General features: G+C 42.4%; 1 protein-coding gene across 1 annotated transcript in view; it reads left to right on the plus strand.

Moving 5' to 3' along the window:
• LTBP2 (latent transforming growth factor beta binding protein 2) overlaps positions 1-26,962 on the plus strand; it is a 140,821-nt gene that overhangs the window by 101,502 nt on the left and 12,357 nt on the right. Inside the window, exons 12-24 of the mRNA XM_081207648.1 lie at positions 231-461; positions 2,728-2,747; positions 6,085-6,124; positions 7,518-7,616; positions 10,145-10,270; positions 10,524-10,652; positions 11,898-12,017; positions 16,163-16,288; positions 17,945-18,070; positions 23,227-23,349; positions 24,251-24,376; positions 25,043-25,165; positions 25,407-25,538. Coding sequence (XP_081063774.1) covers positions 231-461; positions 2,728-2,747; positions 6,085-6,124; positions 7,518-7,616; positions 10,145-10,270; positions 10,524-10,652; positions 11,898-12,017; positions 16,163-16,288; positions 17,945-18,070; positions 23,227-23,349; positions 24,251-24,376; positions 25,043-25,165; positions 25,407-25,538 — 1,521 coding nt within the window. The remainder of the gene's footprint in view (positions 1-230; positions 462-2,727; positions 2,748-6,084; positions 6,125-7,517; positions 7,617-10,144; positions 10,271-10,523; positions 10,653-11,897; positions 12,018-16,162; positions 16,289-17,944; positions 18,071-23,226; positions 23,350-24,250; positions 24,377-25,042; positions 25,166-25,406; positions 25,539-26,962) is intronic.

Raw genomic sequence — 26,962 nt, forward strand, 5'->3', positions numbered from 1 at the left:
AACATGTTTTACCCATGTCAGAGAACTGTGTTTCGATTGTGGCAGATAGCTTAAATAGACTAAAGAAGAGGAAACATGGCCCAGCATGTCTGGACGGGATAGCAGAAAAACAACAATATCCTTACCAGTGGATTAGATTGCGAGAGATGTCTTTGTGCTCTTGGCTATTACTTTTGTAGCTTTTCCTTTTCTCTGTGTCATCAGATTGTATCTCTCTCCTTTCTTTGCAGAAGCCTTTAAGGAGATTTGCCCTGCAGGGCACGGCTACACTTACTCCAGCTCTGACATTCGAATGTCCATGAGAAAAGCAGAAGCAGACGAGCTCCCGCTCAGCTCAGAGGAGCAGAGCAAAAACAGTGGCCGGCTTCCCAGCTGGGTAGTAAGGCAGCAACAGCTGCAGGAGGTCTTGCGTGGCGATGTCGTCGACACGCTCCCAGGGGCTGACACCTCTGCAGGAAAGGGTAAAGTAATACTCATGTGAATCCAACTGGTTTGAGTGAAATCCAGGCAGTTCACAAATTTCCAGTGTTGGAATGGTTTCAAGAGTCTTCTAATCTTGCACACGAAAGCCCATCAGGACTGCGTTATCTCAGACTAGTTCATCAGGCCTCCTTCCATGATGAAGCTTCAATAATACTAGCATGAAAACAATTATGGTGGAAACAGATAACAAAACAGTAACATTTAATAAAACAAACAAGAATAAAAGAAATAGCACAGCAACAAAAAATTGTGGGGTAGGAGAGCTGAAATAAATTCACGTCTGGCAACCAATGTCTTCCTTTGGTTTCAGATAGTACATGGGTAGAAAGGTAAAGGTAAAGGTACCCCTAACCGTTAGGTCCAGTTGTGGACAACTCTAGGGTTTCGTGCTCATCTCACTCTATAGGCCGAGGGAGCTGGCGTTTGTCTGCAGAGAGCTTCTGGGTCATGTGGCCAGCATGACTAAGCTGCTTCTGGCAAACCAGAGCAGCGCACAGAAACGCCATTTACCTTTCTGCTGGAGCGGTACCTATTTATCTACTTGTACTTGATGTACTTTTGAACTGCTAGGTGGGCAGGAGCCCTTTAGGATACATGGGTAGACGAGTCTAAAAAGCCTGGGGCACAAATTTTCATGGCCCTCTAGTGGAAACTGATGTATATTTTGCTGTAGGAGGCTTAGTTTGGTCAGAAGTGAGTATACACTTCCAGACTTAACACTAAATACCGTACATCACTTCCAGTAATTGAGCCACCATAGGTGCTAGAAGGCCGTGAAAATTCATGTCACAGGCTTTCGAGACTCGTCTACCCATGTACTTATCTGAAACCAAAGGGGCGCATTGGTTGCCAGATGTGAAATATATTGGCATTATTTTCAGCTCTCCTACCCCACTAAAACTCCTTTAAATGGCTTAGATCGTGAAGACAAGTGCCCTTCACACACTACTCAGGTTGTGAATGGGGCAGCCATGCTACACTGCTGGTCCCACCCCAAACACCCACACATTGCACTGTGGCATGTGGCAGCACTGCCCCTTTTGGTATGTGGACATGCATAGAACATAAAAAGGGTATACTTTTGCCCAGCTACAAAAAGATGACAGAGAGGCAAGCAAATTAATCATCCTGAGGGGACGGTAATCCAAGGTTTGGGGGCCACTACAGAAAAGGCCCTGGTTTGGGTAGAACAGAAGTTGCCAACATGGCATCCTTCAGATGTTTCAGGATGCCAATGCCCATCTTGCCTGACCATTTTCCTTGCCTTGTTGACTGTTCTTGAATCTCGGGAAGGTTCACGTCACACTCTTCATGTGTATAAGATGGGAGTGTAGGGTGTAGTCCCAAGCATATCCAAGTACCTTGCACCTGGCTAATGGTCTCAGAAACGAATGCTGCCATCATGGATATGCTAATAAAAATACTTACTTTTAATATAGCATATCTAAGTGCTCAATCACTTCACCTGCATTATCCTATTAATTTTTAAAATGCTGTTTTCAGCATTATAGAACTCCCTACCTATGGGGTTCTAGCATCTAGCTTCATTAGACACCTTCTATTGTATGCTGAAGATGTACCTTTCTACCCTGGCCTCTTGATAATGAAGGCATTTTTGTGGGCTCCACCTCTTCTTTGTTTTGTTCAATCTAGACCAGGTATCCCCAAACTCGGCCCTCCAGAGTACAACTCCCATCATCCCTAGCTAACAGGACCAGTGGTCAGGGGTGATGGGAACTGTAGTCCCAAAACATCTGGAGGGCTGAGTTTGGGGATGCCTGATCTAGACTGTGCTCCTTTTTTTCTGGAATTGGCTTACTTGTTTTTTTAACCATGTACATTAACTGTTTTATAATTGTATGATTATAATGGTCCAAGCTGCTCTAGACCTTAAAAGTGAAGGGTGGGTAAGAAATCTTATAAATAAAAACGTACATGGGAACCACATCTGTGCCGCCTTGGTTTCCAGGACAGAAGAAAGGCAGGATATAAGGGTAAGAAAACAAATAAAGAGCATTGCTGGGAAGTGGGGAGGGCTGGAGCTAAGGAAACAGAGGCTTCCCTGAAGCAACCAAGCAAGTTCAAGTCTTGAGCAATGGCATTACTGAGTGACACCTCAGTGATAAAGTGTAAAGCAGCATTTGTGCAAAACCAAACAAGGGAATTTGAATTCCAAAGTGAATTCTGACTGCACTTACAAATTTACTTAATTAATGTACTCAATTCTCTTATGTCATTTTACAGGGGATTCTGAAGAAGATCAGGTGAGTAAAATTTCTGCTGCTAGCACCTTATGCTCACGTTAGAGGCTTAAAATGCAGTGAAGTCATTTTTCCTTGCTGTGTTTCAAACCGCATTTGCACAGTGTTGTTCATGTCAGAGAGGGGGTAGGAATACCTTTACCTGATGTACATGACTTTTTGGGTTTCCCCATTCCCCTCTTGTTCATGATGCTGTCATCTGCACCTGTGCAATGACTGTCTGAAATATTCACATTACTCCACATCCTATTTTCTAGTTGGATTGAAGCTGGTTTCTAGGGGTGTGTGCCTAAACAGCAGTGTTTGTCAGGAAACTACAGGATCCATATGAATTGTGGCTAATGCCATGTGAGTATGGCTTCAGAAATAGCAGTGGGAGTGTACGGAATACAGAGTAAGTGCTAATGTGAGCATACCCTTAATGTTTGGGATATGCATAGCAAATGTGTAGTTTAAAAACTGAATGAACGAAGAACAAACCATTTTCAGTAAATACTTCCTGAAGTTTTAATAAAAAGTGATATGGAAGATCCACCTTAGGGTTCAAAGATAACCTTGTAAATTCATCCTTGTAAAGTCCTCATTTAAAAATAAATAAAGACTTGAAATATGTTTTTTAGAAGTGATATACCAGGTCCTAAGGTGTAGAACAGAGAACAATCAAGCCCTACTTTTAGTGGGCCATTTGAAAGACAGGAAGAAGCAAAGTGTATAATGGATACCTTAGCAGCTGCTAAAATTGCTTTAGGGACATATTGGGGAAAGGAAAGAATGCTTCTCAAAAGTCAGCCACATTGCGCAGTGAAATTAACTTCATTTTAGAGCAACCCTAACTGTAGGTTGAAGAGGGGTAGGAAGGAAGGAAAATGAAAGAAGGATTCAGAAACATCTGGCATATTGCATGGGGAAATTAACTTCACCATTCAGCAATCGTTTCTGCTGGTTAAAGGGTGTTGGGATGGAGCTGGAGAAGAGTTTTTCTGGTGGAGGGACATACCCTTTACAGAGACCTCCACTGCCCTGGCAGATACCTCCACAGGCACATATCTCTGTGGAGGGCAGTTAGGATGATGGACCCTGAAACAAGCATTCCAGGAGCAGGGCATGGACAGGATGGCAGCAGTTTCAACCCGCTGTATCCAAGTCCCCGTCATTCATTAGAAAGAGACACCAGAACCAGTGCCCCCCACCTCAGCCTGGAACAGCCCCCCCCTTTCTCCACTGGAAACCATGTGGATTTAAATCACGTGGGGGGAAGGACAATATATCCGCTGCACACAAACATGCACACATACACACCTAACACCTTAACCAGCAAAAGGTGGCACAGCTTTAGAAGTGGCAGTTGATTCACCAGTTTCCATCCCACTTAAGACTGTACCGTAAGAAGTCAAAATATAGACTTATAATTCTTTAATAGCTGTTGGATGGAATTTGTGCTATGTCAGAATTGAATTACCTTAATATCCAAGATAAGTCTCAGAGTATCTCTTTTCAATAGTATGAGCGCTCCATCATTTCTTTTGTGTTTTATTGATACAATGGAGAAAGATGTGCAACAAAAGCCTGATTATTTAATGTATTTATGTTGTTGTTAAGATCACCTATCACCAAAAGTGTAATTACTGTCGTTAATTTGGAAGACTCCGTCAGCAGCAGATTTAGAGAAGTGTTAACTCTGTTATAGGCAGAGCAACAGAAGTTCAGGTGTTGGCAGGCGAAGGAGTTTGATTGCCCAGTTTTTAAAACACCTTATGCAATTCCGTGTCTTAATGTATCCAAGACTCTTTCGCACTACTGACAACAAGCATCCCAGAGACCTCCCCAAAGGTTATCGAGAACCAGGGAAAGTCACATTCCATGTTATCCTTATCTCTCTGTCTTTGACAGAGGCTTCCTCTCTAACACAAAAAACAACCAAAATGAAAAAAGCACCACAGCAGCTGCATGGGACAACCAAATTTTATTATTTATTAAATCTTAAACCCCCAGCACCCTTTATTGCAGATGCAATTTGGGACAAATGCTTTAAAGGCAAGTGGTCTTTGCAATGAAAGAAGGCTATTGGATCTGCTCACCTTCTCAGAAAACGTCCATCGGTCATGATTTTGAAGATAGTTGACCTTTGTCAGAAACATAAGGTGCCTCCAGACTGTCAGTATTTTGTGGGAGGGATTCAAGTGTATGCCAAAACTTTGCTCAATTAAAGTGGATTAAAGGGCTCTGTTGACCTAGCACAGTGTTTCCCAAACTTGGGTCTCCAGCTGTTTTTGGATTACAGCTCCCATTATCTCTAGCTGGCAGGACCAGTGGTCAGGGATGATGGGGACTGTAGTCTGAAAACAGCTGGAGACCCAAGTTAGGAAAACACTGACCTAGGACAACAAGTGCACTTTAAAAAAACAACCAACCGCCTACAGACTTCTTGCAGTTAGAAAAGCAATGGGGAAATACACTGAAAAGTGCAGAATGAACAAATGATTAACAAGAAGACATGTAAACACTCGGCAAGCAAATCTGGATGAACGCAGGGTGAATGCTCATTGATAAATAACCACCCCGTAAACAAATCAGAATGAATGTTCAATTAAGAGCAGGAATAGTCTATCCACCATATAAGCTTTGTGCACTCGAATCAGGATAAATGCTAAACAAACAGGTTTTCTGGAGGAAGTTTTCTGGCCATCAGTACTAAGGCGAGTGAATCCAGCTGTTTTATTTGCAAAGACCACACCCCTTGAGAGAAGATTTCTGTTGAAACACATTGAGAATAAAGCTTATTGTCTTCCTGTACAGCTGTTGGTTTTTCCCACTGAATTTTTTTTTTTTGCAGCTGTTTGATCTCATGTTCCTGCTACTTTCTTTCCAAGTGTCTATTTTGGCACCTGCTGAAAATGGATAATCAGTGCGCATGTCTGGCTGCAAGATGCTGAAGAATGTAGAATGAGATTAAGAGGGAAAATCAGAGGCCCATTTCAAGCATCTTGTTCCTGGACTTGCACCACAGCCCTATCTGTGGCTTGGAGGATGTGGAACTGGACACTTGAATTAAACTAGTGTGTCAATGAACCTGGAGTGAGATAATTGTAGATGAATTTGAGCAAATTTAGGTACCTAATTTGGGGTGTGATTGCACTTCACTAAGGATGATATTTTCATCTTAATAAACTGTGGGGATTGTAAATCAGCAACAACACCTTTCTCTATTGATACAATACGCTGAAGAGGGAATAGATAAAGAAGAAAGCTACTATACTGGGGAAATTACTTCTTCCTGATTAGGTGAATTCTGCCTGATTTCTGTACAGACAATCATTGCATTTGTATTTTTTGTTCACAGGATGCAGAGGATGTTATCGAAGAAACTGATATTAGCCCAGGTAAATTGCAAAGTAACTTGCTGAATCCAGTAACTAAGAATGGGGCCAAAAAATAAAAAATGGATGAAAGATCTCAGTCTGTGCTGATAATTTTGGTGCCTGGGAAAAGGAAAATGATTTTTTTTTTCAATGGGCTCTTCTAAATATGGTCTATAGTTTATTGCGTGGTTATTTCTGGGCAGAAGAACTGGGCAGACACTGAGTCTGCTGCGTGGGAGGAGTCTGGGAAATATTGTATCTTTCACAAGATGCTCTGTGAAATGTATTTGTGTTTTAGCTGTAGCTTTACAGGCTGCTGCATAGGGTATTTTTTTTAAAAAAAGTTTTGTTTGATTTACAGTACAATCCTCTGTATGTTTACTCACAAGTCTGACTGAGTTTAGTGAAACTTGCTCCCACGTTAAACGTGCATAGGGCGGCACTATTAGAAAAATTAATAATCAGCATGGGAAGCAATTCTCAGGTGGTAATATACAAAAATGCATAGGGATCACTAAAAAGAACAATATATAAATATTAATTAAAAGCACACGGCTAATACAAAACTCAATACACATTATGAGGTTTAAGGATGCTGTATATCTGTCAAGTTTCATGGATTATTATATTGCCTCTTTTAACAATTTTATTTTTACTGTTGTGTTGTAAAAGCTTTTGACCTCCCCCAACTCCTTCCCTGCTGTTCCATCTGCAAGGTTTATACATTTCATGTACATTCACAAGTAAGCTGCACTGAATTCATTGCATAGGATTGCATTGTCCAGTGGATTCCTGCTCATTATCTAACATTACTGCAATGCATTGTGTATGGGGCTGTTTCTGAAGATGGTTTGGAGACTTCAGCTGGTGCCAAATTCGGCAGCCAGGTTGCTCACAGAGGCAAGACAGTTTGAGCATATTACACTAATTCTGGCCCGACTGCACTGGCTGCCAAATAGCTTCCAGGTCCAATTCAAAGTGCTGGTTTTGACCTATAAAACATTAAACAACTCAGGATCGCAGTACCTACCTCAAGAATTGCCTCTCCTCATATGAACTGACTCAGATCCTGCAACATGAGAATGGGCCTTTTCTGTGGTGGCTCCCCATTTGTGAAATGCTGTCCCCGGGGAGGCTCACCTGCTGCTTTCATTACGTATCTTTAGGCGCCAGGCAAAAATGTGTCCCTATAACCGTGGCTGAGTAGCATTCTATGTCCTTTTAAATGTGTTTGTGGGAGGGGGGATTATTGGTTTGTTTTTGTTTTATTATGTATTTTGTATTCTCATTTTGTATTTTTATGTTGTGAAACTGCCCTGTGATCTTCGGATGAAAGGCGACATACAAATTTAATAAACAAATAATGATAAAATTGGGTCATAGTTGGTTTCACTTCTCTTTATATCTTTTGCAGTGGATGTTGTAAAGATTTCTCCCCATTTTCCTGCCCAGCCACTTCCAGGATCTATAGGGGAGAATGCTGCTCCAACAGAGGTAGCAACACTATTTCCAGGTATGCCAGCAGTGCCCCAGTATTATTTATTATTATTATTATTATTATTATTATTATTATTATTATTATTATTATTATTACATTTCTATACTTCCCTTCACAACAAGAATCATGGGAACTGTAATTTGTTAAGGGTGCTGGGAATTGTAGCTCTGTGAGGGGTAAACTACAGTTCCCATGATTCTTTTGGGTGGAGTTGTGCTTTAAAAAAGCCAAACTAAGCCTGCTGATGCACAAACCAAAATTTGTGGCTACTTTGTTCTTCCCTCATTGCCACCGCTGCTGCTTCCAGACTATTGAGAGCTAAGCTATGGTTTGGCTTAACATTACATGCAAACTTGGTCTTGTGTTTTGTCTTAACTCCAAACAAGCCACAGCTCATGGCTGAGGTTTGTTTTTGGCCAACCGCTCAGGGTTTGCCTGGGCAAGGGAAGCAGAGAGCAGATGAAACATTTCATATGGTTCACACAAGAGACCAGGCTGCAGGAGAAAGATATGATTTACTGATTTTAAAAGGAAATGTAGCAATCTCTTTGCTTTATTTTCAAACATGGTAGTTCTTTTAATTTTTGCATTTCTTGACTTTTTAAAAATTCCAATGAAAACTTACATTGGCCTGAATTTTAAAACTGTATGTGCATTAATCTTCTTTCCTGCTTCTGCTTTCTGTACTGTATTAATAACACTTATAAAAGATGCATTCCAGCCTAATAATAGCTTTTGAGTATTACTTGTGAAAATAGCCTCCTCGCATAGCTTTTTCTATCCCATTCTGGGTCTTTTCCCCTTAAATCCCTGTAGATTTTCAAATAACTGTTATACTTAGCATATGATGCTTTTTCGGTGTTCAAAGCACTACGCAGACCTTATCTCAGCAATGTGTACAACAACCCTGTATTATTATTCCTCATACTGTAAAATGAAAGACTTGGGTCTCATCCGCACCTGTCCCACCACTCTCCCTTGGGAAAACCTGCTCTTTACCACTGAATTGGAGCAAACATCAATCAGGTTTTCTGCGGATGGATGTTTGCTCTGATTCGGCAGTAAAGAGCAGGTTTTCCCTGGGAAAGTGGTAAGGCAAACAGAGAACTGCTGAGACCCATGCCTGGAAAGCATGGGACAAATAGAAAACCTCTTGAACCCGAGAGAAGGCTAGCCCAGAACCACCTAGTGGCACAGATGATATTTGAACTAGGTGCTTCCTGGTTCACAGCTCAGCCTTTTAGCTTTTATGCTAGTTCAAAAAGAGGTTTCGCACTATCTAGCTTCACTTGGAAAGAACAGCTGGGCCACGCTTCATATAGTGTGTGTTTTAGTATTTGAAAGACACAGTGAATTTCCCTTTGATCCTCATGACATAGGTGACTGGGCTCCCAATTTGGCCCAGACAAGCATAGTCTTGCCAGATACTTATTTCCAGGCTGCACACAGTCTGCAGGGAAAGTGTCTAGAAACCAAACAGCATCAAATAGACTCTTCCTAGCAAACACAGAAGTAAAACCAGAGTCCCTTTTATATAATAAAAGAGCACTTATGGACAATGGCATGGCAAAGATCAGAAGAGTTAGGACCTCTGCTGTTGAATAGGCAGGACAGGAAAATGTGCAAAATGTCTCTTGTCCTTTACAGAGCTGAGTCATAGGGGTTTTCTGGTGGAGTGGGAAGTTCTGTGACCTCAAGAGACAATATGTTTACTGCTTAGATAATGGCAGCTGTGTTATTTCAGCATTGTCTAATGTCTGGTAGTTCTACCAATGTCCTTACACTTTGTGTTAAACTTTCTTGGAAAGAACCTCTCTCACAGTCTGGCTCTCAATAGCCTTTTTGTCTGAGTGGGTTTGTTTTCAAGCTGGTTGGATGACGAGATAGTTTTAAGGGCTCATCCCAACTTCCTTTTGTGCCACATTTCTAGGCACAGGTCTGGGCTTTAAAGCTCTGTGTCTGAATGTTGTTGGGGTTTTTTGTCCCAGCGTTTTCCCCAGGAAAACCTGTGTTTTTTCACTGGATGGGAGAAATAGCAATTGGGTTTCTGTGCATTGCTATTTGCTTCAATTCAGCAGTAAATGATGCTTTTTTGTGGGGAAAGCTCTGGGGCAACCCCCCCAAACTCTTGAAAACACAGACCTGTGCCTGGAAAAGTGTGTTCCAAAAGGAAGTCTGGATGAGCCCCAAGACTGTTTAGAGGTGTGGCTGTTATTCAGCTCTTGCTGAGTACCACTGTCCTGATGAGCTTGACAATGAATTGATGCAATCCAAAGTGGAAACTACTGGAAGCAGAATTTTGTACACTGATCGTTCAGCGCATACCATGCTATCCCCTTTTGGCACTATTTAAACCAATGGCTATTGCCACATCTTGTGGCAGTCAATTATGTAAATCAGTAAGAACTTAGGAAGAGGTCTTCAGAATCACCTTGACAGCTTACAAGCCTTCCCAGGGCCTTGGACAATTCATGTGCTTTAAAAACCGATAAATCACTGTGTTCACTGCTTGTCTCCTGACAATACTCTTTCTTCATTCTCAGAAATGAGTGCCTGCTCCTCTTCACCCAACATCTGTGGCCCAGGCAGCTGTGTGAACTTGCCAGGAGGATATGCCTGTTTGTGTTACCCTGGTTACCGACAGCATCCAAGTCACTCCTATTGCATTGGTATTTCATTGACACCTGGTTTTGTTTCTATGGGAGAATTGTATATTTGGGGCAGCGAGGTACCATCCAAAGGACCACTTGAAAGTTCAGAGAATGCAGTTGGGAAGTGCCAGAGCATAGGATGATGAGGAAACTTCATGCATGGTCTTTAGATTCCAGTCTACAGTTTTACAGCCCTTGGGCTACCTCTAGGAAGGAAGGGCAGAGGTGCATAGTAATGCCAGCTGACTTTGATTATCTCCTCTTGTTTCAGATGTTGACGAATGTGAGAGAAATCCATGCAATGGGAAGGGCCACTGCCTCAACAATGAGGGCTCCTATTCTTGTCTCTGTTTCTCTGGGTACACCCTTTTCACCTCACAGAACACACAAACATGTCAGGGTGAGTTATGTTTTTGTGGCACCCACCAGTAGAAGATAAAGCAAGTTGCCTGACCGAGTTTCTCTGCATCTATTTTCAGATTAGAGGCAGAGGAGTGTGCTTTTGATCTGTCTTGTAACTGGAACTTTTCCTTCTCTGCCTCCTTGGAGTGGAACAGCTCTGCTCTCTTCTCTGTGTCCAAGAAAACTTCCTCTGGCAACTTTTCCTACGTCTTTCATTAGTGCTTACATATGGGAACAGAAACTAGACTGAGTGGTCTGAAAGTTGTCATCCTCCTTGTTCTTTTTTTAAAAAAAAATTATTGGTTTTACAAAGTTTTTATAGACATAAACAAACAAACAAACACACAAACAAACAGACATGTATAATTTCACATCCTTTTTTTCCTTAAACCTTACTTCATCGACTTCCCCATACCTCCCCTTTCTACATCCCAATTTCAAAAGTTATTTCAGCAAATCCTAACAACATCCTCCTTGTTCTTTTATGGCTTTGTCATTACACTAGATCACTTTCAGTTTTCTTAGGGGTAGGACAGTGAATAGAGTGGTACCTCGGGTTAAGTACTTAATTCGTTCTGGAGGTCTGTTCTTAACCTGAAACTGTTCTTAACCTGAAGCACCACTTTAGCTAATGGGGCCTCCTGCTGCTGCCGTGCCACCGGAGCACGATTTCTGTTCTCATCCTGAAGCAAAGTTCTTAACCTGAAGCACTATTTCTGGGTTAGCAGAGTCTGTAACCTGAAGCGTATGTAACCTGAAGCATATGTAACCTGAGGTACCACTGCAATGCATCAGCAAGGTGGTGATAAACAATTGGAAGAGCAACAGTAAGGACTCACCCACACTTTTGCTTGTCCCTTGCCTAGAAAGTGTGGGTGCGAGTGGTTTCTAGGCATGGGCTCAAGTGGTTTCCCTCTTGCCCCACTCCCTTCCCAGGTAAAACCTGCTCTTTAGTGCTAAATCTGAGCAAATGCCCATCCGATTCAGCAGCTTTCACCAGGGGGAAGCAGCAGGACGAGAGGAAGTGTGGAAAGCCCTAATATGGGCATACAAAAATGCTGTGTTTGCATTTGCTATAATGCTGAATCCTGCACTGAGGAGGGGTGCAAATTAATTAATAGGCTTGGGTGGTAATGTATAGGTAGTGGAGGTGATGCTATCTAGCTGCTTGGGCCCACAACTATGCCAGAGCTCTTTGGATCCAGTCCTTTTGTTGAAGGGACATATCTCTCTGTGTTAACAGATCTAAATGAGTGTGACCAGCCAGATGTTTGTCGTGGAGGGCAGTGTGTCAACACACCTGGCTCTTATCTCTGTGAGTGCAAAATAGGCTACACCATGAGTCACAGGGGACAGTGTGAAGGTGAGTGTGCAAAAATCCTATTTTTTTTGGTAACTTGACTATTCCGAAGCTACTTGTATATTTGCATGCAAAAAATTATCTCCTTGAATATCCACTTGGGCTTTACTTTCACTTCTTACTAACACAGCACATCTGCATCCTCAGCAAATGCTTATTTAGAAGGATGCTTCATCTCATTTGCTACACTCATTGAGATTAGATTTAGCGTGGAGTTATTACCTCTCCTGGCTACAAGGGGGCAGCAAACACAAACAAAAGCAGCAGAATATAGTATGTGCTGGACAGAGGCTGCCCTCTGCTGGGGAAAAGGAGGAAACCCACACGCCTTCCCCTTTGCTGCTTCTCCTCTCCTTTTGCAACATGGCTTGGTTGCTGCACTGAAATATAGCCAGGTTGGTATAAGAGTGACATGCATATACAGGGAGGTATCCAGAATTCCCTTTTAAGAAACAGTTTAAGAGTATTAAAATGTGGTTGTTGGGTTTCTTTGTAGGCAGGGAATGAAGCCTCCTGGTTTGGGGGTTTAGAAATATTTGGGGGTTTAAAAGATTTCAACATTTTATTGAAATAAAGCTTATCTACAGCAAACCTGATTGCTGCTTGTTCTGGTTCAGTGGTAAACGACAGGTTCTCCTGGGGAAAGCAGTGGGACAAACACACACACACACACACACACACACACACACACTTGTACACAAAACTGGAAAGACCTGTGCCACAAAAGGAAATCTGGATGAGCCCTTATTCATAGTTATTCATATATGTTACATTGTTGTCATCCTTACCATTATCTTACAAGACAGACAAATATTGTTATTTTCACTGGCCATTTTGCCTATTCAGATCAAGGGGCTGAGGATGAGAAGTGGAGGATTAAGAACATAGTCTCACCGGGTGTAAGGCAGCTTCCCATGCGTTCATCTAGCTCAGTGTTGTCTGTTCTGCAACCTGGTCCTTTTATCTGATGATATCAGGGATTGAATTGCATGCACATCATGTGTTTTGCTGCTGAATTCTGGTCCTTTCCCTGCTATTCTTAAAGGCACTGTGTGAGTTCGACAGTAGGCCACAGTTTCAAACCAAGGGCTTCCTGATTTGTAGCTAAGGGGTGTTTGTGTGTGTTTGTGTGTGTGTGTGTGTGTGTGTGTGTGTGTGTGTGTGTGTGTGTGTGTGTTAGCCAATTTAGTTTCCTCAATCCAGCGAGACTAAGTTGATTTTTTTTTACTTTCAGACAGGTGTTTTTTTTAATTCAAAATTATAACAAGACATATTTTCCAAAAACATATCATCCTTGTTCCCCCCCCCATTCCCCCCCCCCGACTTCCCTCAGTTCCAGTCTTTGGTTTCTCTAAGAATGCTGTTTTCTGCATGTTACAAAGTTGTATAGATCCTCAAACTATTTAGCTGATTATTATCAATAAAAAGTTTGTGAATGCTTATTCAAAACCTGCCAAGGAGTCCAGTTCGCTTTGTTGCATCTTCAGATACTTTGTAAAGGGTTCCCATTCATCCTTAAAGTCACAGTTATCCTTGTCCCGTGGCTTATATGTCAGTTTTGCAGGTTCTGCATAGTCCGTCAATTTTCCTTGCCATGATTCTTTAGTTGGGGTGTCTTCAGTCTTCCATCCATGTGCTAACAGAACTCTCGCGGCTGTTGTCACATACATGAAGATGTTTTTCAAGTTTTTTGGCAGGTCTTTCCCTACAATGACTAAGTTGAAAATTCTACTTCCCTCCTCTTGCATCATTGTGTGTTCCGTTTCCTCCAGATCCCCTCAAGGTTCTCCTTTCTCTGCAGGTTTCAGCAAGTGCTGAAACTGTGCTGCAGATGGCGCTGTTTGTAGGTTCAGGAGCTGGTTCCTGAGGGAGCACTCTTAAGACCAGAGGTGTTTAACTGCCTCTGTGTGGTGCAGCAATTTCAGCAAAGCTCAATGCCTATTTACATCACTCGGGGTCTCACAATCTCTTCTTTTGTCAAAATTTGTTGTGAAGATGAAGTGAAAGTGGCTGCGGAGGCCTGGGAGGAACAGATTGAACTCCATTTGTCTTTTCTGGAATCTGAACAAATATGGATCCCTTTGCAGACATTGATAAGTGTGCTAATCCCAGCTCCTTTCCTAACATGCCGGGACGCTGCCGATGTCCTGCACCAGTGAATAGCTAATGCTTATAGATCCTTATTGTTTTGTTTTTGTCTAGGCATAAATTCAGTATGTAATTAGTTTATTTTGTTGTACATCTCCTCATTTTAGCACTGATGCAGGGCAGACTGTGATGGTTTTTTTAAAAAACAAAATACCGTAATAAATAGTGTTTTGGTAAAAGCCCTAAATGCAATCCCCTCACTCAGTTCCTGACTTCTCTTGATTTATGATAGACATTCCTTGTTGAGGTATATGGATGGCCCACACCAGCCCTGTGATTAAAGCACAGTCAGGAACTAATACGGCCAGGGGCGAGTCCCACTCTCTGCCATCTGTTATTTTTTTGCTTAACCCCCCACCCATCAGCATGGGTTTGGCTGCTTGGCGTCATGCAGATATGCAGCTTGTATATGTATTCTTGTTATTTAGTCATTTAGTCGCGTCCGACTCTTCGTGACCCCATGGACCAGAGCACACCTGGCACTCCTATCTTCCACTGCCTCCCGCAGTTTGGTCAGACTCATGCTGGTAGCTTCGAGAACACTGTCCAACCATCTCATCCTCTGTCGTCCCCTTCTCCTTGTGCCCTCCATCTTTCCCAACATCAGGGTCTTTTCCAGGGAGTCTTCTCTTCTCATGAGGTGGCCAAAGTACTGGAGTCTCAGCTTCAGGATCTGTCCTTCCAGTGAGCACTCAGGGCTGATTTCCTTGAGAATGGATAGGTTTGATCTTCTTGCAGCCCATGGGACTCTCAAGAGTCTCCTCCAGCACCATAATTCAAAAGCATCAATTCTTCGGCGATCAGCCTTCTTTATGGTCCAGCTCTCACTTCCATACATTACTACTGGGAAAACCATAGCTTTAACCATATGGACCTTTGTCGGCAAGGTGATGTCTCTGCTATATGCATTCTAGACCTGTACAGATTGTCTATATATATTATCTGTATATTACTTTGGGTCTGTGAATAGGTCCACTCTGGGACTTGCTGCCTGGCTTTTGGCTTTGGCTGATTAACATTCTACGTCTTTTCAAATGTGTTTGCAGGGATTATTGCTTTGTTGTCGCACTTGTTTCTGTATTGTATTTTGTCTTCTTGTTTTGTATTTTCATGTTGCGAAAGGCCCTGTGATCTTCGGATGAAGGGCGATATACAAATTTAATGAATAATAATAAGTAAAAAAACAATAACAATAGACTGCAAATCAAGAAGCATCTAGGGCATGGTAGGCTGGACAATTGCCAGATGACTGAACGGGAGGTGAAGCAGAACCGGGACTAGAATGCAGCTGTGAAGGACTTAAAAAAGTGCGAAGGGGGCAAGGATTGTAATAGCAAGGCAGGAGAACAGGTGTCTGGGTCCAGGGAAGCAAGAGCCAAGAAGATTCAAGAAGAAAACTTGGCTTAAGCAAGAACAACAGCTTTACTGAGCAGAAAAGGGACACGTGTCTGATCTGAAAATAATAGGAAGAAAGCTTGCAGAAAAACTGACTGCCTACTTGCTTGGTGGTAGCTGTAATGCTTCTGCATAGATAGAACCATGAGCTTTCTATGACATCCTGCAGCTCAGTCAGTGGCTAGCAGGTTGCTGAAGATGTGTCACATGCAGAATTCTAGCTGCTTCTGCCCTCTGCCATTGCAATCCTGTTATCTCCTCATTGCATTGGGTGTCAGATTCTGCACTGAGTTTTCCACATGCTTCTGGAGGCCTTCCCATGGTTCCTAATTTTGATTGCTGGCGTTATGTATCAAGCTGGCTCTAAGTGCTCCCAGAGGTTTTTTCATATTTTGTGCTACGGTGTGCAGTGGAAAATGCTGCCAATGTAGCAAGCTCTTGACTCTCGCAGGCTTCTGTGACCACCTTACTTTGCGTGCAGTCATTTCGACGCCTTTCCGTGCATGGAGTTCTTTGTCTTCTCTGGCTGTTGATCTATAAGGCTCAGTGTCCATTGCTCATAGATCAAAACTTTGTTCCCTGTCTCTATAATTTGTTTGTTCTAGATATCGATGAGTGTGCAACCCACAACGCCTGCCCTAGAGGACTCTGTCTCAACTCCGAGGGTTCCTTCTCCTGTGTGGCTTGTGGCATTGGCTATATTGCGTCAAGGGATGGAAGAACGTGCGAAGGTATATTCTGTAGCCAGGTGTGGTGAGCAGGGAAGCTTCCTCTTCATGGTAAAGGTAAAGGGACCCCTGACCGTTAGGTCCGGTCGTGGACAACACTGGGGTTGCGGCGCTCATCTTGCTTTACTGGCCAAGGGAGCCGACGTTTGTCAGTAGACAGTTTTTCCGGGTCATGTTGCCAGCATGACTAAGCTGCTTCTGGCGAACCAGAGCAGTGCACGGAAATGCCATTTACCTTCCTGCCGGAGCGGTACCTATTTATCTTGCACTTTGACGTGCTTTCAAACTGCTAGGTTGGCAGGAGCAGGGACTGAGCAACGGGAGCTCACCCCATCGCGGGGATTTGAACTGCCGACCTTCTGATTGGCAAGTCCTAGGCTCTGTGGTTTAACCACATTGGCCTGAAGCATGTAGCCACAACCTTATTCTGACCATAGGTCAGGGATAGTCAGGGATGATGGGAGTTGTACTCTAGCAACAATGAGGACCACTGTTTTCCTTTCCCAGGCTTAGCTGATAACTATTGGCAATCTGCTTCATTGAAGAAAGTGGATTGTTTAGTCAGGGCTTCATATTCTGCACATACATCATATCAGCCATGCTAGCTAAACCTCTTAACCACTGACATGTGAGGTGCATATATTTAGGAACACCACCCTATTTTATTTTAAATTGTTTGTCAAAGTGTTTAAATTATTTTGAATTGTTGTAACCTGCACTGGGAGCTCAGGGTGAAGGGTAGGTAATAAATTAAAACAACAACAGCAATAACAGCAACTTCCCTGTACAGAGACAGTGTCTCTTAATACCTGTTGCTAGCGATAAATAACTGGGGTTTTTCATCACCTTCATATTCTAGGGAGATTTCAGCGGCAACTGGTTGACTCCTGTTAGACTCCTGGACTTTGGTCCAATTTAACAAGGTTTTTCTATCTTATATGTTTATTTATTCTGCCCACTTCCTCCACTTCCTCATCAAGTCTGTCCTGCTGTTCTTCTAGATTGGCTCTAAAGTTTTCCCCCCAGTGGGAATTGCTCTAGGACAACAATATTGAAGCTTTAGGCACATAGCTCCCCTCTGCAAGAATCCCGGGAAGTGTAATTTCTCAAGGGTGCTGGGAACTGTTGATCTGTGAGAGGCAAGCTACAATTCCCCAGATTCTTTGGAAGGGTTGTGTGCTTCACATGTATGGTTTGTGTGCAGCTGGGACTTGCTTAGGAATCTACTTCTCCCCCCCCCCCGCTTGGTTCACCTTTATCACATCCACAGCCTAACAAGACAACAACAAGAATCCCCCGACAGCATACAAATCAATCTGGCTAACGCGATTCAAAAATACACACTCATACGCAAAAACAATTCTCTATTTCTGCTTTTCAGTCACAAGCGTGGACAGAACCACCATCAGCTACTTCAAAACAGCAGAGCGCCTACAGAAGAAGCCTAACCTTTGAGCTGGAGAAACTTAAATGAGCTTCTGAAACTTAAATGAGCTTCTGAAATGAGTTTTAGAGGGAGTAACGGCAGAACTCTGTCCTTTTAGATAGGTTTCTGAGAGTATGCTGCCAAGGCAGTCTGCAATATGAATGAATTTTTCCTTGGGCACACTGTCTTGACCAGTATCCCCCATCACTAACTGTCTGTTCTTTCCTCTCTAGATATTGATGAATGTGCCTCACACGCAGCCTGCCCTCAGGGAATCTGCACTAACACCCAGGGTTCCTTCACTTGCCAAACCTGTGACACTGGCTATGTGCTCTCATCCAATAAGCTCACTTGTGAAGGTAAAGATACTGGACTTCATTCTGCCTGGTTGAATGACTGTAACACTTGCCACAAATTAAACCTGTATGTAGTGTAATAGCTGGACAGGCAGAGATTATGATCAGGATTGATTCTTCTCTTCCCCAGTATGATTTATCACCTAGGACATCTCATGCCACATTGATCTTATTTTACTTCTCTCTCTGGCTATGCCTCCATTCACAAAAGTCCTGGGCACCAGCAACCTAATGTATTTGGGACTCTCTGGGTTGAGAATATCTGGCAGAGATTAATACATTCATTAATGAATTGGTTGCAGCTCTTCGGCTAACTTACATTAACTCAAATTAGAGCAATTCAGAGGAGAAAAAGAAAATGGATCAGGGGAGTGAAAGGAACGAGTGCATAATTATTCAGAAAGATTAAATGAGACAAACCTGCCTAGCGATTTCAAACCACAAATTAGGGGAGGGGGTGAATGGAAGATATTGAATTTTCAGTGTCAAAACAACCAAGGGAGAATAATTAGGCTGGGGTGTAAGGGATATAAATATACCAACATAAAAATAGAAAAAGTACTAACAAAGCCAAAGTGAATGCACAATTAATTAGAGAACATTGTGAAAATGGCTCAGACAACCAACTTAACAAATACAGTACAGGTAAACTTTTATCTGGTTAAATAGGCCAGTTGAAATAAATTTGCTACTAGCGAAAAATAAATAAAAATGAATTAGCGAAGATCAATTGCTTTTTATTGTTGTGAACTATCTTGAACAATTAATTTTGTAAAGGAGATGTGGAAAATGTAAACATACATAAATAAAAGTCTCCTCTTAAGGTGGGGCTGGGATAATGGTAGTTGTGCAATTAAGAGTAACAAAAGTGAAACCCCACCACCACCTCCTTGGAATAGGGCTAAAACAGGGAAGAATCAGAACAATGGGAAAGCAAGTATTATAAAAGAATCAAGTCCAACTGTCTTTCCCCCCTTGCTGTTCTTTTTGCTTCTCTATCTTCCAAAAACCGATAAAGCAGACATCTGTCTTGCACATGTCAAAAGCATAAAGTACAAACCTGGACACTATGTAAGTACTGTAAATAACAAATCACAGACCCATGATTCACGCTGAAACCGAAGGACATAGCTTCAACAAAATCAACATAACTCAAAATTAGGAACTCACATGTTTACAAGAACATGCGATGATATATTTTGTTCTCCAGATGGTCCAAGGGCATAAAAAATATTTGAATAATCTACAGTTTGGATAAGCAGGATTCCTACTTGGATGACTACATTTGTCTTCTCTGGAATCTTTTGCAGTTGTTGATGAGTGTGCTATATAAGGACATATCTAGCAGACCTGCATAACTGGTTCACAGCTGGAGGCAGTAATGCTTCCAAATACCATTTGCTGGAATCCTCAGGAAGAGAGGGCTTGAGTCCTGCTAGCACAGGCACCTGGTTGGCCATTGTGAGGTCAGGGTCTGGTCCAGATGGGCCCCTGGCCTGATCCAGCAGGCTCTTCTCATGCTCTGAAGACTCTACTGTAAAATTTGACAGCAGGCTACTTCACACATTATAGGTCCACGGGAGTCAGACCATTGGTCCAGTTAGCTCCGTTTCATGCTTAGAAAGCTCAGGTCTGAGAGGTTTTCCATTTGTCCCCACTTTTCCTAGGAAAACCCGCTCTTTACCACTGAATTGGAGCAAACGTCTTGTTGCGCAGAAAGGAGGAGGAAAAAACTTAAACACATAGCAGAGTTCCTAAAAAAAATAGACCAGAGGCAATTGTACTTCACCCAGCAGAGCTTTTACTGATACAGTGGTACCTCCGGATGCGAACGGGATCCGTTCTGGAGCCCCGTTCGCATCTTGAAGCCAACGCAACCCGCATCTGCACGTGCACGGGTCGCGTTTCGCTGCTTCTGCGCATGCACGTGACATCATTTTGAGCGTCTGCGCATGCGCGAGCGGCGAAACCCAGAAGGAACACATTCCGTTACTTCCAGGTCGCCGTGGAGCGCAACCCGAAAATGCTCAACCTGAAGCTACTTCAACCCGAAGTATGACTGTACTGAAGGCAAATAAGCATAAATGGTCAAAAATCCAATACAGTTAGGGTTGGCGCAGTCCATAAGAAACCGGTTGCAGCAAAAAACCAATAAAGCTTACAAACTTATAAGACCAAAACTTAACACTACAGCATATGGAACAGAACACTAGGACAAAGAGACAGAAAACAGAAAATGAGAGAGACCCAGGCTCCTCCTGGCTTGGGTCAGAAAACCTGATTGATGTTTGCTGTGATTCAGCAGTAAAGATCAGGTTTTCCAGTGGGACAAGCAGAAGGGTAGATGAGCCCTCACTGATCACAAGGTTTCAGGCAGGAGCTTTTCCCAGCCCTTATCTGGAGATGCAAGGAACTGAACCAAAGATCTGCAGATAAATGTTGTGCCACTGAGCTACAGTTCTTGCCCCTTAAAGGGGTCACATTTTTAGGCTTGTGTTTTATTCAGTTATGGGAATACACCTTTAAAAAGATAATTTGTGAATGAGACAAACACACTTTGGAAGCAGTTGCATCACAAGTACATTCATCAAGAGTAAGGACTGTCTGCAGTTGTCTCCTGGGTGCTCCCTTGGATGCAAACCTGGCTTTGTTGCCACTTCATATTAGGAACGGCCACAGAATAAAATGAACAAGAAACCAAGAAGATAGGCTGAACATGAGATGGGTTTTGTTATCAAAAAGAACTGGAGCTGTTTTTCCTCTAGTGTGCTGACCAATCCACAGGCGACATGCTGAAATGGGGAAGTGCATTTTGTTAGCATTTTCTCCCCCTGCAAAGGGAGCCCCTGATTTATAAGGGTGCAGGTGTTGGAGGCTATGGAGTAAGGGAAGAGGGAACCACATGCCTGCTTTCATTCTGTAATTTCTGCTGTTTCCTAGCAGTGTGCCAGAGATATACTGTATTTTTCGCTCTATAAGACGCACCAGACCACAAGACGCACCTAATTTTTGGAGGAGGAAAACAAGAAAAAAAAAATTCTGAATCTTAGAAGCCAGAACAGCAAGAGGGATCGCTGCGCAGTGAAAGCAGCAATCCCTCTTGCTGTTCTGGCTTCTGGGATAGCTGTGCAGCCTGCATTCGCTCCATAAGACGCACACACATTTCCCCTTACTTTTTAGGAGGGAAAAAGTGAGTCTTATAGAGCAAAAAATACGGTATGTTCAGCGTGTTTGTATATACAGCTTCAGTTCCTACTTCCTGGAAAATAATTTCCTCCTGAAATTTCTGGGTCCTACAAATAATATCATTGGGCCCCTCAAGACTGCTTTTTTAAAGGGTGTTTTCAGCAACATGTCATTGATGCAACAATAGCGTATTAGGAGTGGGTGTATTTTGTCCACACATCATTCCACTATGTTAATTGTTCTGTGGTGCTTCCCCAATGTTATAACATTATTGTCACCTGGAGGGGCACTCTTGCACTAAAGTACAACAGAGGGGAGACAGAAAAGGACCCAGAACATTTGTGGTATAAAAAGTTACAGGATTTCAGCAGCAAGTTGCAGGACATGCTGCAAAACTTTTGCAGGCACGAACAGTATACCCTCATGGGAACAAATGAACACAATAAAAAAGAAGTCTGGAGGGACTGCTAATATCCATCCTAATTCTAGCTCTTAAGTTCTACAATAGAGAGTAAAAGCTTCAGGAGTTATGCATAAAAGACATTGCTGTGACTGTAATAAACAGATGTATAATTTTGCCATTTCTCTCCAGCTGGTAATTGATTGTGTGGGAGTCTTTTTATATATGAGATACGTTTACAGGGGGAAATCTTTTGATGTGACTACCTAAATTGATGTGCACTTAAGAAGCGGTACTGGGTACGAGTGTGATAATTTCTTGGTGTTACTTTACAAAGTTACATTCTTTTAGATTTACACACCTTAAGATGGTTTAAGAGGACATCTACAAATAACACTACATCTGCAAAAACCTTTTGTTGTATCACACAGGAACACTCATTGGGGAGCTGTGAACATCTTTTCTGAATGCATGTAATGGCCCTTAAGTAAGGAAAGGAAGTGAGTCTGTTTAATTAGTTGATGGATTGGTCGGCGCGCACAGGGGGTGCGGGAGAGATCCAGTTCCTTTTTTTTATATAAAATATTTATTAAAGGTTTTAAGCAATTCAAACAATACAACAAACTTAAATAAAAAAGACAAAAAGAAAGCATAGAAAACATACAAAAATACAAGTAAGAAATACATAAAAAGCACAAAAAAGAAAATAGTTCATTTTCTTAAGTATTATTTCCATAACCCTCTTTCATGACTCCCTCACGTCTCCCTTTTCTGTGTTCCTAATTACAAAATCATGTTCCGCAATACTCACCTTCTCTCAAAATTTGTTTTAAATTGTACATTTCAACAATTATGTCTCCAATTTTACCTTTTGATATCAAATATTTAAAAATTTAAGCTTGACATAATATTATTCAAATTTCGTCTTTGTTCTTATAGTTCAGTTATTTTCATACTCCTTTCCACTAGGTTACTAATGCCATGTTGTTTTTATATCCTGCATCATTTTAACATTCATACAGATTACAGTGCTTTTGCAAATAGTCCTTAAATTTTTTCCAGTCCTCTTCCACTGTCTCTGGGGGAGATCCAGTTCCTTGAGGAAGTGAAAGTACTGCACATTCTATTCTTTTACTGGACAAAGATTGTGTTTGCCTTCCCCTGTGACTGACGCCGAGGCAGCTGGGGGAGAGATATGCTGGAGAATTCCTTCAAAGATTACACTGACCTAGAGAAGAATATCACTCATCAGAATATGGGTCAAAGACAACTGTGTAGAGATAGCTGCACAGAGAAAGAAATGTGTGCTTGTTACCTTCCTAAGAATTGAGCTGGGGTTTGACTAACATAAATTACCTCTGCAACAGCTTGCACATAGGTGCTCTGTAAATATCTCTTCTTTGCAATTTTTTTGTTTTTGTTTTAAAAAGAGCTTAGGCTTGCATAATTCCTCTACGTGGGACCAATTTTTCTATATGCTGTGTTCCTCCCCTCCTTGTTTAAGTGCTGCAGCTTCCTATAATAGGTTCAAATAGTTCTCTACCATTAATCATGTCTTCCTTTGCTTGGACAGATATTAATGAATGTGAAGACGCAAATACTCACTGCCTGGGAGGCGAGTGCTTAAACACACCAGGCTCCTACAGGTGCCATTGCCGGACTGGATTTGAGCTCTTCAATGGAAGCATCTGTGAAGGTATGACAGATTCTTCCCCCATTGATCTGTCCATTCATCTCCCATTGAGCCATGTCTTCGCCATTAGCTCAGGAAAGGAAAGAAGGAAAACACAAACAGTATCTTTTGGGGCTTCCCATTCCTGACCATGTGGCCCTGGTGCAAGCCAGCCTCCTAGGGTTCAGGAAGAAATTGCCACACAAGCTTGAATAGCTCTCTAAGCCAGTGGTTGGGAGAGTGTTTATGTTGGCAACAAAAGAATTGAGAGAATAAATGGAGCATTTGTCAAGATAAGCACCTGTTCCCATCTATATAAATTTAAACAGTAGACTTGGACTCTCCCAGCCCTCTGTGTGAGGTGGTTGGTCAAAGAGCTCATCCCTTCTGGATCAGATGGAGAAATCTTCAGATCTCCACATTATCCAGTTCCTTCCTATCCCCAACTCTTTAAGAAATGCCTCAAAGGCATAGCTATTTTCACATGCCTGTGACAATTAACTAAGATGTTTGGATTCAGTAGATCTTCCCCTTTCCTTACCCATTTCCTCTTTTCTTTTCCTCATTTGACTGTTCATTTGTATTGTGAGCCCACCACTGTTCTCATTCTGTGTTCTTCTTCATTTCATTCTGTATTCTGTCTTAATTCAAGTGCCTCTTAAATAAAGTCATTTCCATACAATCAAGCAAAGCATGCCCAAGTTGCATTTTCCCTTGTGGAAACTCTTGCAAGCTCCTATAGAACAATGTCCCTTCCGGAAACAAAAGATGTGGCTAGCATAAGCAACAGGATGCAGCGAGCGTTGCTGCTGGACTTGAAAGAGCTGTCCTTTCTATAAGGCTATGTATAAGGGCTGACAAATAAGAATACTCAGTAGCAGCTGGTCTGAGTGAGTTGTCTGTAACTATCTTTTCTCTCCTGTAGATCTGAATGAGTGCCTGGACAGTGGCATCTGCAGCCCCAATGGTGAATGCCTGAACAGCCATGGATCCTATTTCTGCATTTGTGCTCTTGGCTTTTCAAATGCTGGTGGTGGAGTCAGCTGTCAAGGTAAGATCCTAGATGCTAGAATGGCTTTGGTCTGCTCCTCTGTCCTCTTGGACCCTTCATGCCAATAGTGATTGGAGATCATGCAGGGAAACCCAAGGGTCTCTCTTCCCTTGCTCCTTCCAAATTGGTCCAAGTTCCCTTCAAAATTCAGGCCCAGTTCATAAGTAGCTTGATTCAGCATCACCAAACCCACACTGCTAGCCCTCCATTAACCTGGTGAGAGAAGACGGTGGCTTAGAAGCTTTGTGGAACTGGAAGCTTCAGGCTTAAGGCCTAGACCCTCTCATGATACTGTTCAGGAATGTCCCTAGTTCCAAGGAATATGGTGCTTCCAAGAGTCAGTGGACGCACCTCCTGTCATGTGGCCTCTCTTCTATGGTCCTCACTTGCAAGGGTGAATTTGGGGCAGGGGTGATTGGTGGTTTGGAATGCTGCGGCTGTGAAAGGGCATCAGGGCCCACTTCAAATTTGGCCCAAGCCACAGTCTCAACAAGTTCATTTGGGCCCACTTCAAATTCAACTCAAATTCATTTGAACTTGTCCATCACTCATTTTCAACCCTTTCTGCTTCCGTCCTTGGTCTTCTGCCCTCTTTCAAGATTGTTTGTTTGAAGTTGCCAAATTTATGCTGTGCTTTTTTATGTTGTCTTATATTCCCTTCTCCAGATGTAGATGAATGTGCAGACCAGTCCAGGTGTTTACGTGGGCAGTGCCTCAATACAGAAGGATCTTACAGCTGCTTGTGTCAAACTGGTTTCAAACATTCCCAGGAGACTGATGATTGTATAGGTAAGAAGTGAACTCTAAAGGAGGAGAAACGTCTACAGAATAGGGCCAACTAGTGTGATATCTAATGCAAATAGCAGTCATTAATTGCTAGGGGCTCTTATCTTGCACATCAACCACTGTAGTCATAGAAGTTGTGTTGTACATTGTTGCCAGGACTCCATTTGGCTTTAGATGTGTATATTCCCTTATTATGTTTGTCTTTCTGACTACTTACTTTGAAATGCTTTGCCTTGGATTACAGATGTGGATGAGTGTGAAGAATACGGGGATGCCGTGTGTGGCACATGGGAATGCCAGAACACCTTGGGCTCATATCACTGCATTATGGGATGTCCAGCTGGCTTCCATCGCACATCATTTGGCGAATGCATTGGTGGGTTCCATGTCTGTAGAAACTCTGGGGCATTCAAAAGACAAGAAAAAGCCTCTGTAATGGAGGACTTCAGCCAATGAAGGAAAGGAGAGGAAAGTCATGACCAACATGAAGGCAAAAGCTTCTGCCTCTTTCTGCCTTGTTGTGCTCTCATTAAGCCTAGGCATCTCCCTTTTTTGAATGCAATAAGAGAAACCACCTTTTTTCTTTCCCTATTAGGAAGATTGTTAAGGAGCTGTATGCACAAGATAGACATTTCAGTACTGGGAGCCTTTAATAAAATATAGCCTGCCAGGATTTATTGGCCAACCCACCTCTCTCTTTCTCTGTCTGTTGCAAACTAGATCAAATAAGCAGGGGCTGGGGGCAGTGTAAATATTGGACTTGGTTCCTATAGTAGTTGTGAAAGGGGAAATGATCTGCTGGAGACAGCACTGTTTCAATGCCTTAAAGATAAGCTCCAGTTCCTTAACATTTTGGGAGTGTCAAAACATAGATACATATTGTTTCCTTAGCTAATACAGTGGTACCTCGGGTTAAGTACTTAATTCGTTCCGGAGGTCTGTTCTTAACCTGAAACTGTTCTTAACCTGAAGCACCACTTTAGCTAATGGGGCCTCCTGCTGCCGCCGCGCCGCCAGAGCACAATTTCTGTTCTCATTCTGAAGCAAAGTTCTTAACCTGAAGCACTATTTCTGGGTTAGCGGAGACTGTAACCTGAAGCGTATGTAACCTGAAGCGTATGTAACCCGAGGTACCACTGTACCATGATTATTTTCTGCCCATCCCAGTAATAGGTGTTGCTAGTGTCATGACTTCAGGGCTTCTCCTTAGTGCAATGCAATCTTTAGCTAATACGGTGACTCTTGCCAGTCACCACAATGTTTATTTTAATGTCCAGTATGGAATTATCACATAGGTGTGTGTGATCTACATAGGGGAAAAACACAAGCCCAATGTTAATCTGTTTCTGAAATGCATTTATGGTGGAGAAGTCCGAAAACCTCCTTGCTGCTCTGCAAGTAAAAAAGAAGGTTAAGTGCAGTTAGTTGAGCACCTTTGCACCATCAGACAGCCTGTTTACTTTGACCTGGCTGTGCCCAACATCATTGACACAGTCACATCCTTCCTGCATACTTTATAACAAACATATAGAAACTATCTGAATCTCGCCTGTGCTTATTTACAGCGCAGTGTTTTAAATTTGTTTTTGTTAATCAAATTCTGCTTATACTCCCTTTCTTTCCTCATTCATTTTTCCACATTCTTCCTTCATCAAATTCCTTACCCCATAAAACAGCCCATTCCTCTTGACATCTTACGTCTTCTACATGTCAGCTTGCTTTGTTTTCTGAACACCCTCAGATGGTGTTGCAATGAAGTTCAAAATAGTTATTTGAATTACTTCCTATTCTTGCATAAAC

This window comes from Podarcis bocagei, assembly GCF_964188305.1.
Source record: "Podarcis bocagei genome assembly, chromosome: 1".
Classification (NCBI taxonomy): domain Eukaryota; kingdom Metazoa; phylum Chordata; class Lepidosauria; order Squamata; family Lacertidae; genus Podarcis; species Podarcis bocagei.